Source organism: Tenrec ecaudatus, chromosome 1 (genome assembly GCF_050624435.1).
Source record: "Tenrec ecaudatus isolate mTenEca1 chromosome 1, mTenEca1.hap1, whole genome shotgun sequence".
Lineage (NCBI taxonomy): Eukaryota > Metazoa > Chordata > Mammalia > Afrosoricida > Tenrecidae > Tenrec > Tenrec ecaudatus.
Window position 1 is genome coordinate 200,360,489 of NC_134530.1, and position 18,628 is coordinate 200,379,116.

At 42.1% G+C, this 18,628-nt stretch overlaps 1 protein-coding gene across 2 annotated transcripts in view; it reads left to right on the forward strand.

Moving 5' to 3' along the window:
- Positions 1-4,839: 4,839 nt before the first annotated feature.
- Positions 4,840-18,628, forward strand: part of HMCN1 (hemicentin 1) — a 544,205-nt gene continuing 530,416 nt past the window's right edge. For both annotated transcript variants that reach the window (XM_075528409.1, XM_075528416.1), the window contains exon 1: positions 4,840-5,485. In XM_075528409.1, the coding sequence (XP_075384524.1) occupies positions 5,218-5,485 (268 nt within the window). In that variant the 5' untranslated portion in view covers positions 4,840-5,217. The remainder of the gene's footprint in view (positions 5,486-18,628) is intronic.

Consider the following 18,628-nt stretch of genomic DNA (forward strand, 5'->3'; position numbering starts at 1 on the left):
CTTTTCTAAGCCTCTCCTTCCCTGTTCCCACTGCCCCCATCCCTGGACTCCTTCCTCTTTTTTATTTTGGAAATGGCTTATTAACTGTCTTTGAGGTTACCCTGTAATTTGTTTCTTCCCAACTTTTTACCTTGAAATCTTTCCGACTTCCTCTCCATTTAGAAATTTTATAACTATGCTATTTATTCCATCATTTTATTTATAATTGTTATTGTGTACAAATTAATGTCTTTGGTTGCTTATTTTCAGTCTTGTTGGTTTATTTTCATGTGGATTTTCTATATCTTTATTGATTTCTGGGTGTTGCTGTCATGTACATGAACCACAGGTTGTTGTCTATCATTATTGGGTTGTTGGTTCTCTATCCAAGAACTCCCTTCAGTATATTTTGTAAGGTTTGCCTGGTTTTCACAAATGCCTTTAATTGATGTCTATCTGTATGTGTCCTAATTGTGTTGTAACATTTGAGCAACAGCTTTGCTGAGTACATAATTCTAGGCTGGATTTATTTTTCTTTCAGAGTCATGTATGTCATCTCATTACCTTCTTGCCTGCCTGGCTTATGCTGAGAAAGCAGGGTTTATTCTTATTTGAAAACATATAGGACAATGATATATTTAACTATCAGCAATCTTACTGAGTATAAATGATCTAAACATGTCAACTGAAAGGCAGAGACTGTCAGAGTGGATGAAAAATCAAGACTCAACTGAATAGTGCTTATAAGAAACACCCTGTAACTAAAGATATAAATAGATTAAAGTTGCAAGGATCAGAATGATATATTATGCTAAACTTTTCAAAAGGAACATAGAGCTGGTATAATATTTTCTGATAATATACCTTTGACATATTATCAGAAAGCATTATACAAAGAATAGTACCTTGGATGCTGACAGTAATTTCATAATAATAAAAATATCAAATAATCTGAGGTCAGAATCATCCTTAAGGGTTTGCACATCTAATAATGGATTTCAAAATTAATAAAGCAAAATTTTATAGCACTACAAGGAGAAATAGATAAATCCCCAATTCTAGTGCGAGATTCCAAGACCATTCCCTTGGTAATTAACACAAGTCAGACAGAAGATTTGAACACTGCTATGAAACAATTTAGAAAAGAAAGCCCATGCTCAGAATATTTTAAACTGAAAGAACTCAAGAAAATATTTAAGTCTTGAGTTGCAATATTGAAAGACTGTGTAAGCATCCAAAGAAGATGGAAAGAATACAGTCATTGTACCATTCACCCATTTCAGGAGGTAGCAAATGAGCAAGAACGAACAGTACTAAAAGAAGTTCAGGTTGCACTGAAAGCATTAGCCAAAGCAAGGTCCAAGGAATTGATGGAACACCCACTGACATGCTTAACAAGCGGATGACCCACTAGAAGCTCTCACTCTTCGATGCCAGGAAATGCCAAGAAGACAATTGTTTGGTCCCTTGACTGAAAGAGATCTATATTTGTAACCATTCCAAAGAAAAGTGACCCTTCTGTTGTTGTGCATATTATAGAAAAATATCATTGATTTCATATGCTAATAACATTTTGCTAAAGATTATTTTCTGTAGCGGTACATTGACAGGGAGATTTCAGATGTTCAGGCCATATTCAGAAGACATGGAACATGGGATCTCAATGCGAATGTCTGATGGATCTTTGGCAGAGACTACCAGAAAGATGTTTACTTATGTTTTGTTAATTATGCAAAGCCATTTTACTGTATGGATTGTAAAAAGCTGTGGGCAACCTTGAGAAGAATGGGAATTCCAAGCCACTACATTGGGCTCATGTGGAACTTGTTCATGGTTGCAGAAGAGTTGTGTGAAGAGAGCAAGGGAATACTGCGTTGTTTAAATACCGGAAAGATGTGCAGCAGGGTTGTAGTTCCTCACCATATTTATTCAAACTGTATGCTGAGAAATCATCAGAAAAGCTGGATTATATGAAGAAGAATGCAACATCAAGATTGAAAGAAGGCTTATTAAACTGTGACACGCAGATGACACAACTTTGATTGCTGAAAGTTAGGAGGATTTGAAGAACTTGCGGATGAAGATCAAGGATTGTAGCCTTTAGTATGGATTACAACTCAATGTAAAGAAGACCTAAATCTTCACAACTGGCAGACAAATAGGTAACATCATGATAAATGAAGAAAAGATGGAAATTGTCAAGGATTTTTTTAATGAATCATTTTATTGGGGCTCATACAACTCTTATCACAATCCATACATACATTGATTGAGTAAAGCACCCTTAAACATTTGTTGCCCTTGTCATTCTGAAAAATTCACCTTCCACTTGGGTTCCTGGAATCATAATTGTCAAGGATTTTATCTCGCTTGAATCCGCAATCAATGTTTATGAAAGCAGCAATGTACATTGTTATGGTTATTAGGTGCCATCAAGTGAGTTCCAAGGCATAGGGACCCTATGCACAACAACAAATGACTGCCCAGTCCTCAGCCATCTTCACAATTATTTCTGTTCTTGAGCCCATTATGGCAGCTGCGCGGTGGGTGTCAATTCAACTCCTTGAGGACCTTCCTCTTTTTCACTGCCTCTCCACTTTACCAAATATGAGGTCTTTCTCCAAGGACTGGTCTCTCATGATAATCTATCAAAGAAGGAATCCGCTGCAGAAGACCACTATACAGTGTTGAAAAGGCAGCAGGTTACTTTGAGGTCTAAGGTACACTTGACTTAAGCAATAGTGTTTTAAATGTCCTCGTATGTGTTGGGCACCGGGTAAGGAAGGACGGTTGGGCACTGGGTAAAGAAGACTAAATGAAAATCAATGCCTTGAACTATGGTGGCTGCGAAGAATATTGAAAATACTACTGACAGCTAAAGAAACATAAAAATGTTTTGGAAGAAGCCAGAATGCTCCTTAGAAGCAAGGATAGCGAGACTTCTTCTCAAGGGCAGGGAAATACAGGAAGGTCCTCAACAGGTTGCAAGATGGATTGACATAATGGTTGCACCAATGGTCTCAAACCGAAGAGCAATTGCGGGATGCGGTTTGAGGGTTGCTCTGAGTGGGAATCAACTGGATCGAACATCACAATGACATCAAACAACTTGACCTAATTCATAAACACTGTGAAGTCACTTGACATTTGCAGAACATTCCATCAGACAATATTCTTTATAAGATCATTCAATCTTTGTTAGATACTACTATTACCTCCATTTTAAGAAGCATGACAGTGCAAAGAATTTAGGTACCCTGCTGAAGGTAACACGAATACTAAATGTCTTAACTGAGCCTTGAGTTCAGATCATCTGACCTCAAACCCTTAATTAGACTTCTTTGAGCACCTGGACTATCTCAAGTCTCAGGGAAAACTCCTATCACTTAGAAAGAAATTCCTTTTACATAAACAAAGGAATAGGCTACTCAAACAACATTCTCTAAATACTCCCTGGAAAGGAAGCCCGCTCCCCCTCCCCTCTCATAGTCCCTCTCCACTCCAAGGGCTTGTCTCTTTCCTTTAACTGACTTGATTTATAGGTACCATAAACTCAAGTCCCACACTCACTACCACAGAAAGACAAGACAGTTGCTGGCTATGTGAGGGCGCCAGTTCTTCCCCAGGCTGCCTGGGTGTCAGATAGTGGTCTCATGGATGTTTTGAACCTGCATCAACATACCCCTTTGGTGACTGTCAAGGCCAGAGTCCAGGCAGCCGCTTTCCAGGAAGGAAATGCAGTTGTACTTAAATGAAGCACAGGATCCTTAACGCATGGTTGACTTTCTTGGCCTGCCCCTTATCTCTCTATTATTAATTATGAAATGTATATAGTAATTACAACACAGAAAAACGTTGCAATCTTTTCCAGGGTGAGGTTTCCTCACTTATTGTCAAGAAAATGCCATGGAGGGGAACACCTTTTTGTTTCTTTTTGGTATGGATCACTGGCTGTGAAGACAAATAGCTCTTTCATGGCAGGAAATGTGAAGCGAGGAGGGGATTCTGTCTCCCTACCCTACAGGACTCCCAACTGCTCAGCAAACAGTAATCTGGATAATAATAATAAAAAATGTTTTTAGAAATCTGTTTCTCCTTCATATAAACTCATTGATATGGCTATTAAAATAAATTCTCATCCTCCCCAAGTTTTCAGTCCCCTCTTGCTATTTCTCTCCTCCTTATCCTTACTACAGGGCTGCCATCCCTTGTTCACATGTAACTTCTTTCTCCTCCACAAACTTTCCTAATTACAATCACGGACTACCCAGTTCCTGCCTTGTCTCCCATTTCCCCCTAACAGCCCTTTCCTTTTCCTCTGGCTCCTCCACATCCAGCTCTTTGCTCCACTCCCCAAAGTTGATCAAAGGATGATAAGGGGGTGCAATGCAGCCTTGAGGCATTTCCAGCTCCCTCTCCTGGCAGGGTGGAGTTGTGGGCTGCAAGTCCGAGATTATTGGGAGTCCTGGGCAGTGGCGTCTTGGCTTCTGGGGGGGATTATGAAAGAGGTGTCCGTGTCGTGCACATCCGAAAGAGAAAATCACCTTTGTGCGACTCCGTGTGGTGTCCCCCCCCCCCCGTTTGGGTCTTCGCCATTGTTTGCATGGGGGGGGGGTTTAAGTGAACCACAGTGGCAATAGAGCAGACCCTCAGACCCTGCCGGTGCTCCGCGGGCACTGAGCACTGAGTTGACCCTGAAATCAGAGGAGGGGGAGTTACCCTCCCGGCGGGGGGGGGCTCCCTAGCAGGGGCAGGGGGAACGCAGCTGGCCAATCAGCAGGCGCGGCCCGGGCAGGGCTCCCCTCCGCGCTCTCCCCAGCTGCAGCGCTGGAAAGTTGGGAGCCTCAGTCGCTGGCCGGCGGTCACGGCGGCGGCGCGGCGCGAGGGCAGCGGGACTCGGCGGCGGCGCCGCGGGCTCACAGGCGTCCTCGGGGCAGGGACCCCCCGCGCTCCGCGCGCCCCCCACGCGCTACCCTGCGCCCCGGCGCCGCGGGAGGGAAGAAACTGCGTCTGGACAAAAGCTGCGGCCGCGCGTCCCTGCTCAACCCCGGAGGGGCTGCCTTTTGGTGCCCTTGCCCCGTCGGACTCCCGGCTCCAGGCTGCTTTTTGTTAGTTCTAAGAGACTTCCAGAGTCGGATGAGTTCCTCTGGGAGGAAGCCCTCTGCCTGGTCTTGAGGATCCAGGCTAAGCAAGGGGCTCAGGCGCTCCGAACAAAAAAAGAAAAAGAAAGAGAGAAAAATGATTTCCTGGGAAATTGTGCACACAGTCTTCTTGTTCATTCTTCTTTATTCTTCCCTAGCCCAAGATGCAAGCCCCCAGTCTGAGAGCGGGGCTGAGGACATTCCGGAGGGCGCCTCCACCTTGGCTTTTGTGTTTGATGTGACTGGGTCTATGTACGATGATTTAGTTCAGGTTATCGAAGGGGCTTCTAAAATTTTGGAGACGTCTTTGAAAAGACCTAAGAGACCTCTTTTCAACTTTGCCTTGGTGCCTTTCCATGATCCAGGTAAGGGAAATATTTATTCTTTGTATTTGTTATTCCTCACGATTACATGATTTCAAATGCTGTGAAATTTTTTTCTATGTCACATTCCATCACAACCCCCCCCCACTTTGTAATGAGCAAACGAACACAGTTATAGCAAAGAGTGGCGTTGGCATCTGGGTTGACTCTCTGATACCTACTCTTGAATTGGAGTAAATAGCTTGTTTGGGGAGCTTGTATCCTGGCCTCCCAACACTTTGGACTTTAGGAAAACCAGAAAGTCAGAACCTGAAGTTCTGAGCAACTGCATCAAAATGATCATTAGTTGCCTTTTCCACCTTCGGGTTGAAAAATAGCTTAATTAATTAACGAGTGTTCTGCAGCAGGGCTCTGAAAGCGGAACTCCAGGATGAGGGCACCCTGCAGGGATAACTCACAGAAGGGCGTTTTGTGGGCCCCCATTGTGTGAGACACAAGGAAACTAGTAAGTAGTCGCTACTAGTAGAAGGGAAGAGCTGAGAGTAGAAGAGAAGCCATTCATTTTTGAATTGCATCTACTCATCTTTGCACGAGTTTGTCACTAGTTCGGTTCGCCCATGGGTATAAATATAATGTCTGTGTCTCATCCAGCAGAAATGCATTTGATTTGCTATGTTTGTGTGCTTTAAAGGGAGCTGAAGCAGAATAACTCTTTCTTTTTGCTACCAGCCATGGATTCAGCTGCGCCACTGTAATATGATCCTGTCCTGTTACTACCCCAGACCCACCCCTACAGCTTCTCTTTAAAGTGGTACCTTTCTGTGAGGCTCTTCTGAGTCCCCATTGTCATCACAGAGGGCACCAGGAAGTCATGTGGCTTGCTGTCTAGGTCCACCTGAGTTTTATTAACACACATTGCTGCTGCCCAGTTGAAGAAATAAAGCAGTGGTTTTTAAAAAATTCTCTCCCCCTACTGTTCTCCTACATTTTCTCTGCTTTGAACATGTCTGTCTTTTCTGGAGGACCTGACACGAACACCTGATATTGAGAAGCTGACATTCCTTCCTTGTGCATTTGGCAAACATATATGAGTTCAACTTATTGCCAGGTATTAAATGTGGCCGACGTCAGCTGCTTCAGAAAATGCCACTGGGGGAAATGTAGAGGAAATAGAAGCTTCTGCGATTTTCGTGTTCTTCAAAGGATGTAAATAACCTAGCCCGCTCTCTCTAATATATATCTAGGAGACTTAGTGGGTTATGTTGGGGCTGCTGACTGTTAGGTCAGAAGTTTGAAACCACCAGTCACTCCATGGTAGCAAGATGAGACTTTCTCCACCTTTAAAGATTTACAGCCTTGGAAACCCGCAGGCACCATTCTACCTGATCCTATTGACTTGCTCTGAGTTGGAATAGACTTAATGGCATTGAGTTTGGAGTGTGGATCTATCAATCTATCTATCTATCATTTTCTACACTAATTAAACATGAATTGGTTTCCATATTTGAATAAACGATTGAAACACTGCCCACTCAGGTTACTGTCCTATTAAAACACCTAATACTTGAATTCATTAAAAGGCAAATTGCCAATTGTGATGCAGCGCAGTTTTGAATCTTTTGGAAGAATAAGAACCCTGCACTTCTCTTTGGATGAGTCTGCAGTTGGCTTAAAAAGGAAGTGACATTGTTTTCTTAAATTAACACCAAAAATTGCTTTTCTTCCAAAAAGATAATATTAAAGTAATAATAAATAAAACCTCTTTGAAAATTATGCTGCTGCAAATGGAACACAGAAATTGCAAGAAGTCGTCAGTGGAAACTGGCTCATCCAGATAGTTGGAAGTGATAGGAACAATTATTGAGTAAATTGTATTGTGGTGTGCCGCCTTTCGATTGTTACCAAATGGGAAAGTTTGCACATTGCTGGGGTTGACTTTCCTAACGTTTAGCAATCATGATTCAAAGTGGGGGAAACTTGGCATGTTAATAGCAGATGACTAATAAATCAGAGCTTTTTTGAATTAAATTATATGAGAAAATGATTAACTTAAATTGGTTCCATAAAATTAACTGTACACATAATTCAGAAAAAATATCAAATCTGTTTCCATTGTGGTTCAAAGAAGAATTGCCAATTGTTTTATTTTAGACTCCATTTAAATCTTCTGGATGATTAAGAGGGATCTAGTAGGTAAAACCCTATATTAACATTGAACTTAGTATTTTAATGCATGCTAACACCAAGTATTATATTTGTGTGAGTCTGATACTCCCCCCTCTCTGTGAAATAATTAAGAATTTCTGATTGTTAATTATTCAGTTTTCATTCTGACTTATCTCCCATTTTGAATGATCGAAAGATCCTTGAATGGGGGCTGACTCTTTCTTTTTTTTTTTTTTAACAATTTATTAGGGGCTCATACAACTCATCACAGTCCATACATATACATACATCAATTGTATAAAGCACATCTGTACATTCTGTGCCCTAATCGTTTTCTTTTTTTCTCTCCTCTTTTCACATTTTATTAAGGACTCAGACAACTCTTATCACAATCCATACATATACATACATCAATTGTATAAAGCGCATCCATACATTCCCTGCCCCAATCATTCTCAAAGCATTTGCTCTCCACTTAAGCCCTTTGCATCAGGTCCTCTTTTTTTCCCCCTACCTCCCCGTTCCCCCCTCCCTCATGTGCCCTTGGTAATTTATACATTGTTATTTTGTCATATCTTGCCCTATCCGGAGTCTCCCTTCCCCCGCTTCTCCACCGTCCCTCCCCCAGGGAGGAGGTCACATGTGGATCCTTGTAATCAGTTCCCCCTTTCCAACCCACTCACCTTCCCCTCTCCCAGCATCGCCCCTCACACCCTTGGTCCTGAAGGTATCATCCACCCGGGATTCCCTGCGCCTCCAGCCCTCATATGTACCAGTGTGCAACCTCTGCCCTATCCAGCTCTGCAAGGTAGAATTCGGATCATGGTAGTTGGGGGGAGGAAGCATCCAGGATCTGGGGGAAAGCTGTGTTCTTCATCGGTACTACCTCGCACCCTAGTTGACCCATCTCCTCTCCTGAACCCCTCTATGAGGGGATCTCCATTGGCCGACACTTGGGCCTTGGGTCTCCACTCTGCACTTCCCCCTTCATTCAATATGGTATATATATACATATACATATATATACACACACAGACATATATACATATACACACATATATCTTTTTTTTTTGCATGATGTCTTATACCTGGTCCCTTTGGCACCTCGTGATCGCACTGGCCGGTGTGCTTCTTCCATGTGGGCTTTTTTGCTTCTGAGCTAGATGGCTGCTTGTTCACCTTCAAGCCTTTAAGACCCCAGACACTATCTCTTTTGATAGCTGGGCACCATCAACTTTCTTCACCACATTTGCTTATGCACCCATTTGTCTTCAGCAATCCTATCATGGAGGTGTGCAGTCAATGATATGATTTTTTGTTCTTTTATGCCTGATAACTGATTCCTTCGGGACCACTCGTCACACAGGCTGGTGTGTTCTTCCATGTGGATTTTGTTGCTTCTGAGCTAGATGGCCGCTTGTTTATCTTCAAGCCTTTAAGGCCCCAGTCACTATCTCTTTTGATAGCCAGGCACCATCAGCTTTCTTCACCACATTTACTTGTTCACCCATTTTGGCTCCAGCAGTTGTGTCGGGAGAGTGAGCATCATAGAGTTCCAATAATAAAAGAAAGTATTTATGCATTGAGGGAATGTTTGAGTAGAGGCCCAAGGTCCTTCCGCCACCTTAATACTTAACCTATAAATATAGACACATAGATTTATTTCCCCATCCTCCTATATATATATATGCATGTACATGTCTTTGTCTAGACCTCCATAAATGCCCTTTCACTCCTAGCTCTTTCCTCCATCTCCCTTGCCTTTCCTCCTGCCCTACTACCATGCTCCGTCCCCACCTGGGCTAGAGTATACCTCTTCTCTAAGCAACCTTACTCTTGGTCATTTCCCACCAGGCCTGCCACTCCCCCCTCTCTACCATTTTGGGTCCCATGTTGCTCCCTTGTCCCTGTGTTTGTTAACACCACTTTCTTACTCCCCCCACCCCAAGTCCCCCCAGAACTGTCGGTCCCGTTGTTTTTCCTCCAGATAGTTCATCCAGCCTGTCCTATTCAGACAGACTTGTGGAGACACTAACATGCACAAAAACAAGACAGAGGAAAACAAAGCATCAGTATACAACCAGACAACAAAACAACAAAAACAAACCACTGACAAAGAACAAAAGATTTCACAAGAGAAAAGCTTGTAGTTAGTTCAGGGATCGTTTGCTGGCCCTTAGGAGCCTTTTCCAGTCCAGTCTGTTGGGGCACCATGCCCTGGCCCCAAAGTCCACTTTCAGCATTCCCTGGGGACCTTGCCACTCCATTCCCTTGCTGTTCCACTGCACTCCCCCAGTGATTTGCCTCGGTGTAGTGGGATCAGGTCAGGTGCAATTCCCACACTGTGTCTCCGGTGCAGTCCCTTGTATCGCCCTTAGTCACTGAGGGGCATCATTTCTCATAGTGGGGCCGGGGGCTGACTCTTTCACTGAGAGACATCAGAGAAGTTATTTTGCCTTTTGAACCTTAGTTTCCACACCTATAAATGAGAGAATTTGCTGTGCCCACCTGTAAGACCAATCCCCAGGAGCCCTTGTGGTATAGTGGGCTGGGTATTGAGAAAGGTCAGCAGTTTGAAACCACCAGCCTCTCTGAGAGAAAAAGATGAGACTGTCTATTCTTGCGAAGTTTTCCTGTCTGCTCTGCCCTGTAGGGTCACTGTGAGTTGAATCTGTTTGATGGCAACGAGCGACCAGTCTCCCAGCAAGCGTGTCATGACTCTGTGTCTTATTTGTTTATTTCGTTTCCATAGTCCAAACCTAAATTCTTATGACTGGGTGATAAAAGTGACACCTAAAAAAGTGTGTAGGATTAAATTTACCAGATATGGTAGTAACCTTGAATTCTTTCAGCTTTCAAAGCCTTTGACAACGAAGATCACATGGAGCTTAGATGAAGGAACAGGAAAATCTAGTCGAAGGAATTTGGTTAGTAGCTGTAGCCCTTAGTGGAGGATTTCTTTGGACTTTTGTTTTGCATCCGTGTTGGGACAAGGTGTATATTTGGAGGTGAAGATTAGGCTAGAAAATAAAACACACACAGAGAATGAAGGCTATCTAGTGGAAATGGGACGATGAACTAATTTCAGAATCTGTGCATGTAGGGAAAGAATGCATGTTGCTGGACCAATGGTTTACCTGCAGTGGGAGGAGGGGCTGGGGAAGATCAGGGGTTTGAGAGCACCAAAGCAGCCTCATGGTGATGTTCTAAAGGTGGGTTTTCTACTTTCAGAACCACATTTAGTACGTCAGTTTCTGTTTGGGTTTTTTTGCAATACTCGAACACATTCTGATCTTCCTCCTCTCCTCATCTCTGTCTCTTTTTTTTTCGGCAAAGAGGTGCAAAAGACAGAAGGGGCAGAGTGTTTACTGACTTAATTTATAGAAATAAAAACTTCTCTTTCATCAGTATGTTCCCAATTTCTCCCTCAGGACATCCTGGGCCAATTTTCACTCACTCACTCACTCACTCACTCACTCACTCACTCACTCACTCACTCACTATGATTCAGGCATCATTTTAGTGACAGAGCATACAAAAGAGAATACAAACATTATATCCCCTAACTCACGAATTTACAGCCTTTTAGAGGAAGGTAAAGATAATAATAATCAAACAACAATAATAAAAACATACGTGTAGTATGTCTGATGGCTGTCTGGGGAGAGCTGCAATCGGAGGAACAATGAATGACAAGTCCTCATGACAAGAGCATCCTGATAGGCTCAAAGAGCGGCGAAGGGACCAGGGTGCTGCAGCACCTTGAGTGACTAGGGAGAAGTGAGAAGGTGAAGCTAGAGATGCCTGGGCCAGACAGGAACGGGTTTGCATGACACTGAGTGTGGCCTTTACTCTGCGGGAGATAGGAGCCAAGTCAGGGCTTGGAGGAGGGCAGCGCCGGTCTGATTTATGCATTCACCTGATCTTATCCGGTCACTTGAGAATAAAGTACTGCGAGGGCATGAACCTGGAGAACAGAAGATTATTGCCATAATTCTGACCGTGGTCGATGGTGTATCTTGAGTCAAATTTGTAGCCCTGGACATTCTGAGGTATAGCTGGCGTCTGTACATTTTGAAGATAAATCATCAAACATCTGCTAATGGACTGGATATGTGGTATGAAAAATAATCAACAATCAGATGAAAAGCTTTATTCTGACTGCACAACTAGAAATATGGAAGAATCAGGAACTACAATGGAAGATGAGTCAGAAGTGGTTTGAGAAGGGGATTGAGGCTTTTGTTTTAGCTTAAGCTTGAGATGCCTTTTGCTATCCATAAGGCAATTGGATAGAGGAGATGTACGATTCAAAGAGGCTTTGGGGTAAAAAATGTGACTTTGGGAACCAAAGATTGATATGTAGATGGTATTTAAATCTGTGCAACTAGATGAAACCATTGAGGGGCTGATTATACACCGAGAGCCCAACCCCAGGTCCTCCAATGGTCAGAAGTCAGAGAGATAAGATGAGCTACCAAAACAGCCAGAGGAATGGAAGCCAGGAAGGGAGGGGAAAAATCATATTATCCTAGAAGTTATAAGAATAAAATGTTACATGGAAGCAAAAATTGAGAAGAGCAATGTGGAAGCCAGTGGTGACTCAAGTCGGGAAGTTCTAATGAAGCAATAGTAGGAAATGCCCATTTGCACTGAATGCAAAAGAGAGTGGGAGAAGAGGAATTGAAGTACCAAAAATTATATTGCTGCGTTCAACTACCGTAACAGTGGTTTTGTGCGTGCAGTTTCCATGGGATCTAGTTACAAAAAGCATTTCAACTATTGTTTTGTAAAGTGCCAAGGTTCTGCAGTAGATGGCACAGGACTGGGTGGTGTTTCGCTCTGTTGTATAGAGGCTCCCTGTGTGTCGGAACCTCGTCCGAGCACCTGCCAGCAATCACAACAAATACAGCAGAAAGAAGAGGCTCTTGGGAACAGAAGACTTGTACTCTCGTACTCTATTTTAAGCTCCATGTCATTTAAGTGGATCATTTAGCTTCTCCAGATCTCATTTTCTCCACGTTTATAGATGGTAGGCGAGTACATTTGTAAGCTATTACTGAAGTCCATTATTTTAATTATTATAACACAATTAAGTGTCAATGAAAGCCCATGAGATCCACAATTGAAGGAGTTGACTCACTGGGATAAATATCAGTATGATATGTCTTTGCACTTAAGAGTTTCATTTTAAGGGAAGAACTAGTAGGCAAAAGCTATTTATAGAGATATAGATATAAGCATGTGTATGTGTGAATATATTAATTTATATTAAAGGGACATAGGTTAATTTACATATGTTTATATATTATATTAAGTATTAAGATAGCAGACAGACTTTGGGCCTCTAGTCAAGCCTACCTAAACACAAGAGCACTTTGTTCTAAGCACTCTTTGATAGTTAACCACTGGGCACCATTGCTGAAGACAAAATGGGTGCATAAGCAAATGTGGTGAAGACAGCGGATGGTCCCTGGCTGTCAAATTATATAGCATCTGGGGTCTTAAAAGCTTGAAGTTAAATAAGTGGCCATCTAGCAGGGAAGCAAAAAGCCCACATGAAAGAAGCACACTAGTCTGTATGATGATGATGTGTCGACGGGATCAGGTATCAAAAGATCCAAAACAAAAATTACATTGATGTGAAGAGGTGGGTCAGAGTTGAGATCTAAATCCCATCTGTAGAAAATTGCACATCCCCTCACAGAAAGGTCACAAGGAAGGGATGATTCAACCACCGTGCAGTATAGCACCAACGAAACACACAATATTCCTCTAGTTCCTGAATGCTTTCCATCGGTCCCCACTATCATGACCCAGTTCTACCCTACAGATCTGGCTAGACCGGAGTACACACAATAGTACAGATAAAAACTCTGGACATATGGGATGCATGAGAGAGAAACTTCTCTGGAACAGTAGTGGGAGTAGCAATACCATGAGGAGACGGAGAGGGGCGGGAGGGAGAGAGGGGGAGAAAAGGGGAACTGATCACAAGGTTGGATATATAACACATACACACACCCCACTAATAATAGAAGTGTGGGTGAAGGGATAGAATGGATGGTGTGAGATATGAAATAATAATAATATATAATTGATCAAGGATTCACAGGGCTGGAAGGGTAGGAAGGGAGGGGGGAAAGGAGCTGGTACCAAGGGCTCAAGTAGAAAGAAAATGCTTTGGCAATGAAGATGGCCACACATGTACAAGTGTGCTTAATACAATTGAATGATGGATTGTTATAAGATCTCCCCAATAAATTGATTAATAATAATAATAGTTTCATTTTAATAAAACATAGGAACCTTCAAGGAATTTTGCTGTATGCTTTAGTACTCTTTTAAAATTAAAAGGGCCTTTGGGAGACTTGGGAGGTGGGGCACCTGGTGGTGTTGTGGATTAAGCATCGAATGGCTAATAAAAGTCAGCAGTTTGAAACCGCTAGCCACTCCTTGGGAGAAAGATGAGCTTTTCTCTTCCCATAAAGATTTCCAAAGCCCCAAATCACTGCCATTGAGTCAATTCTGACTTACCCTGTCAGACAAGGTAGAACTGCCCCTGTGGCTCTGAAACTGTAACTCTCTAAAGGGAGGAGAAAGTCTCGTCTTTGTCCCACGGAGCAGTTGGTGGTTTTGAACTGCTGGCCATCATGTAACCAGTGTACCCCTAGAGTGTCTATAACAAAGATTTACAGCCTCAGAAACCCAAAAGGACAGTTCTGCTTTGACCTCTCGAGTCATTAGGAAGCAGAATTGATTTGGTGTCAGCGAATTTTTATTTAATGGATATTTGAGCAATAGAACACTTACTTGAAATGATAAGAAACAAAAAAATTATAAGGAAACTATTGTACATTCAGGCCCTGAACATCAATATATATTTTTACTAACTGAATTTCACTTTGAAATGGATTTGTTTTCAAGATGTATAGAAAATACACAAAGGAAACAATTAACTTCCCTTTGCCTCTAGTTCATCCAATAGGGGGGCTGGGTGGGTGTGGGGATGTTTTCTTAAAGAAAAATGATTGGATTTATAAGTGACAAAAACTGGAGAAAATGCACTGAAATGGAATCATGAGAGATTTGGGTTAGACAACAGCTTTGTTTCCCAGGAGGATAAAATATTTTAACCTTAGAGTGGGGATCCTGTATCACAGGATACTTTCTGAAGATATGTAGACTTGTTTCATTTTGCACACACAAAAGCAACATTCTCCCAGATTGCAAAGACCTAAGTTTGATACATTGACTATTTTCTGGGTCTGAATATTATTTCTTACTGAATGGAATTCTTTGTGGTTCTTATAGAAGGAAAATTTCTTTCTTTCTCTTCTATATTTTGGTAAGTTGTAAATCTGAATCTTTGTGTATGGCTCTTTAAACAGACAATGACTATTCTAGACGGCCTAGCCTGGCCTTTATAACTTTCCTCACTTATCTTTCTCCCCGACTAAACATTGAGCCCCTTGGGCATGGATCACTGCATTCCTTTCACAGACTTGGCACCCAGTGTGACTCCAGCAATGTTTCAGAAATGAATGAATGAATATGTGAGAGAAGGAATGCTTGGAGACCAGAACAGATAAACAGATATTTTTATGAAAATCCCAGTCTTACCATTTTAACCTGTGATCTTACTTTTCAGTAATAAAACTAGCAATAACAAAGTGTTCTGATTTAAATATGAAGTGGAAGATTCGCTGTGACCCAGACAGATGCCTGGCTCTGGGGAGATAGATTATGGACTATGTGTGGAGTGGATGCGTTGTGAGGGATTTGTGTACAGTCTGGACTATCTCAGTTACTTGCTATACAGCAGTCTGTCCACCTTCCAATTCAATTGGGCTGCTGGAGGAAGGTCATAGTAAGCAAACTAATTCCTTTTTTTTTATAAAAGATCATTTTATTGGAGGCTCTTACACCTCTTATAACAATACATACATCAATTGTATCAAGCATATCTGTACATATGTAAGCCAACATTATTTTCTAAACATTTCCTTTCTATTTGAGCCCTTGGTATCAGCTCCTCCTTTTTCCCTACCCCACCCCCCACTCTCGTGACCCCTTGATAAATTACAAATTATTATTATTTTCATATCTTACACCTACCACTGTCTCCCTTCCCCCGTGGTTTTTGTAAGTAAGCTGATGTCTAAGGTGCACTTGTGGATACAAAGGCTCTTGTAGATCTCTTTAGGGAGTTTCTCAACCCAGGTTTTGTATTTTCTGATATTTGACATTCAGGTGTCCCATTTCTCTGGCGAAAAGGAAAACATTAAAACTGGACCTACATTATGATATCACCTCAAGGATGCTCTCTGGCTCAGGAAAATAGGATATGCAAAACATGTTTTTAAGTCCTGTATAATAATGGGGTTGCTCTTACTAATTAAATGAGAGTTCAAGAGGGAAGTCAGATATCCAGAAAAACAGTGGAACAATTGTACGATAAGATTAAAAAATTAAATAAAAAATGTTTGCTTGGATGTCTTGGCCACGTGTACATGCAGAGGATGATTCTTATTGGTTCAATTTCAGCACCAATTTAATGCATACAATATTGAAAAGCTTGCAGTCTGCCACACTGCCCCTTTTAGCCCCGGGGGGCCACTGCCTGGCAATTGAAAAACAAGCAAGAGAATCTAAAGACCTAAAATAAGCCCTTATCCTCCTTCTTGCTGACGCAGGAGACTTTCTTAAGGGCCCGTGGTTCAAAGAGGCCTTCCCCCAAAACTCTAAACACAGGAACACGGAGTGGTTGCCGACTCACAGCAACCCTCTAAGACAGGGTAGGGCTGATCCTGCGGATCTTTGTTCTGTGGAGCACCTGGTGGTTTTGAACTGCTGACCTTGTGGTTAGCAGCCCAACATGTAACCACGATGGTACCAAGCCCCCTATGGGAAGGCAAACGTGACAAGAAGTTAATCTGTGAGAGAAAGGCAAGCATAATCACAATGTACTATACCATGATCAGAGTTAGCGTGGAAAGAAGATCAGGATACGCTGAGCAGTGCATCTGACCCCAAATCCAAGATGGAGATAGTTTGCAAAGATTTTATCTGGAAGTGTGATATAGGTGGAAATCTGAAAACAGTACTTGAGTAAAAGCAGTTTAATCAGAATTTAGGAGTTTCGATTTCATCCTGAGTGAAGCCTGAAGGATGGCATGAGTGGGCTTGCCGTTTAGATTTCATCCTCTCTAATGTATTGGAGCAAAACAGTTCAAAGGTGAGGGAGATGAAATTTGAGGTCATTGTGGAAATCCGTGAGAGATATACTGAGGTGATTGCAGTGTAGAAAGAAGAGACATGTCTGAGCTATTTAAGAAGCTCAGTGGATTGGACCCAGCCCTAACAACTTGGGAAAACGCAACTATGAGAATGCTTCAAAAAAATTCCTGGAAAAAATCCGTTATCTTTGATTCCCCTTTTCAAATGAAATTGTTGAAGCCTCTTTGTGCAATTGTCTTCTGTAAATTGATACATGAAATAAACAAAGAATGGAAGAGAAAACATGTAAAGTTAGTTTTAGGAGGCAACACTACTCAAAGGCCAGTACATCTTGGTAATGCGCTCTTTGTTAGTGTGCTGCCTATAAAGAGTGCACTGAAAGTATGGTGGGGTCAGCAAGGAATCCCTGGGTCACTGAGGCTTTCTTGGGAAGGTCCTAAGCCAGCTCTGTCTGTGGCTGAAGGTATTTATTTATACTGCATTTCAATAACCAGTTACCCCATCAGGAATATTTCAACTGTGATGATAGATTGTTATGATGTCATTGCATATTTTAGACCATATTATTACCTCTCCTTGTTCTTTCTGCTCACATGTTCACAGACCAGCCTTCTGATCATTTAACTTCATGCACTTTCCTTATGGGGAGAAAGAGCTCTGTTCGACTGACACATACGTCAGATTCATGAGACAGTTATATTCCTTACGGGTAACTCACATTTTGGCATCCTATTTTTACAGATTAGTCCCATTGTTTAAAGTATTCTGACAAAGTCTGGTTCAAGTTTCTGAGTTTGTAAGCCTGAGACCCAGACCTTGACCTATGTTGGACTTATCAAAGTAAACGTTCCCTGTGTAAATCTGGTTGGGTGGCCTGTCTGTTTCCAGGTATCACTCCTCAGAATTTCCAACTGCCATTGTTAGTGTGAAGCATGCCAAGTTGCTATTTTGTCCACTTGAAACTTATATAGATGACAGCTGAAGCAATTGGAACAAATGAGATCATCCGAGGAGAGGAGGCGAACGGAGAAAAGAAAGGAGACAGGGTAGAACTCTGGAAAGTAGATGCATCTAAAAGACAGGAACAAGGGGAGACGTTAGCAAAAGGCTCCTGGAAAAGGGAGTCCAGGTACATAGGAAGAGAGGCTGGAATGCTCCATTTGTGGGAATCTTAAAATTGGATAATTATAAGGAGAAGTATTCAAATCTTCCCATTCATAAAATTGTTGCAAATAAAGGGTGAACAGTACTGAGTTACGGGAGTTGTGGGACCAGAAAGTTGAAAAGACTCAGTAAGGAAATGGGGCGAGCCTGCGCTGTCAGTATGCTTCCTGTGTGAGGCATCTCTCAGCGATGAGCAGGACAGACGTACTGTCTCATGGATATGCCGGAAGTCTGGCTCTACTACAATACTTTCTGTATGATTTTAATTTCTCTGCTTCATTGCTCACTAGAGAGCAATGAGGATTATATTTTTAGAGTAATGGATCGGTTGGAATAATAAATGCCCCAAACTTAGTGTCTGATCCTTCACACATGATGTTCTCTATAGACATTGGGGCTTCAGACTTGAGAAAGGATACTTGTTTTCAAGATGGAAGAGAGGAGAGACTGCAAGCCAATGAAGTAGAAGACATTTACACTGCCAAAGAGGCAATGGATACTTCATGGAACCAGGACTTGGATGAAGCAAGAGGACTGGAATGAGAAGTAGAGAGATTGGTTGTAGGTGAAGACCTCTGGCAGGTCACACGCAGATGTTGCGTGTGCTTGTGGGAA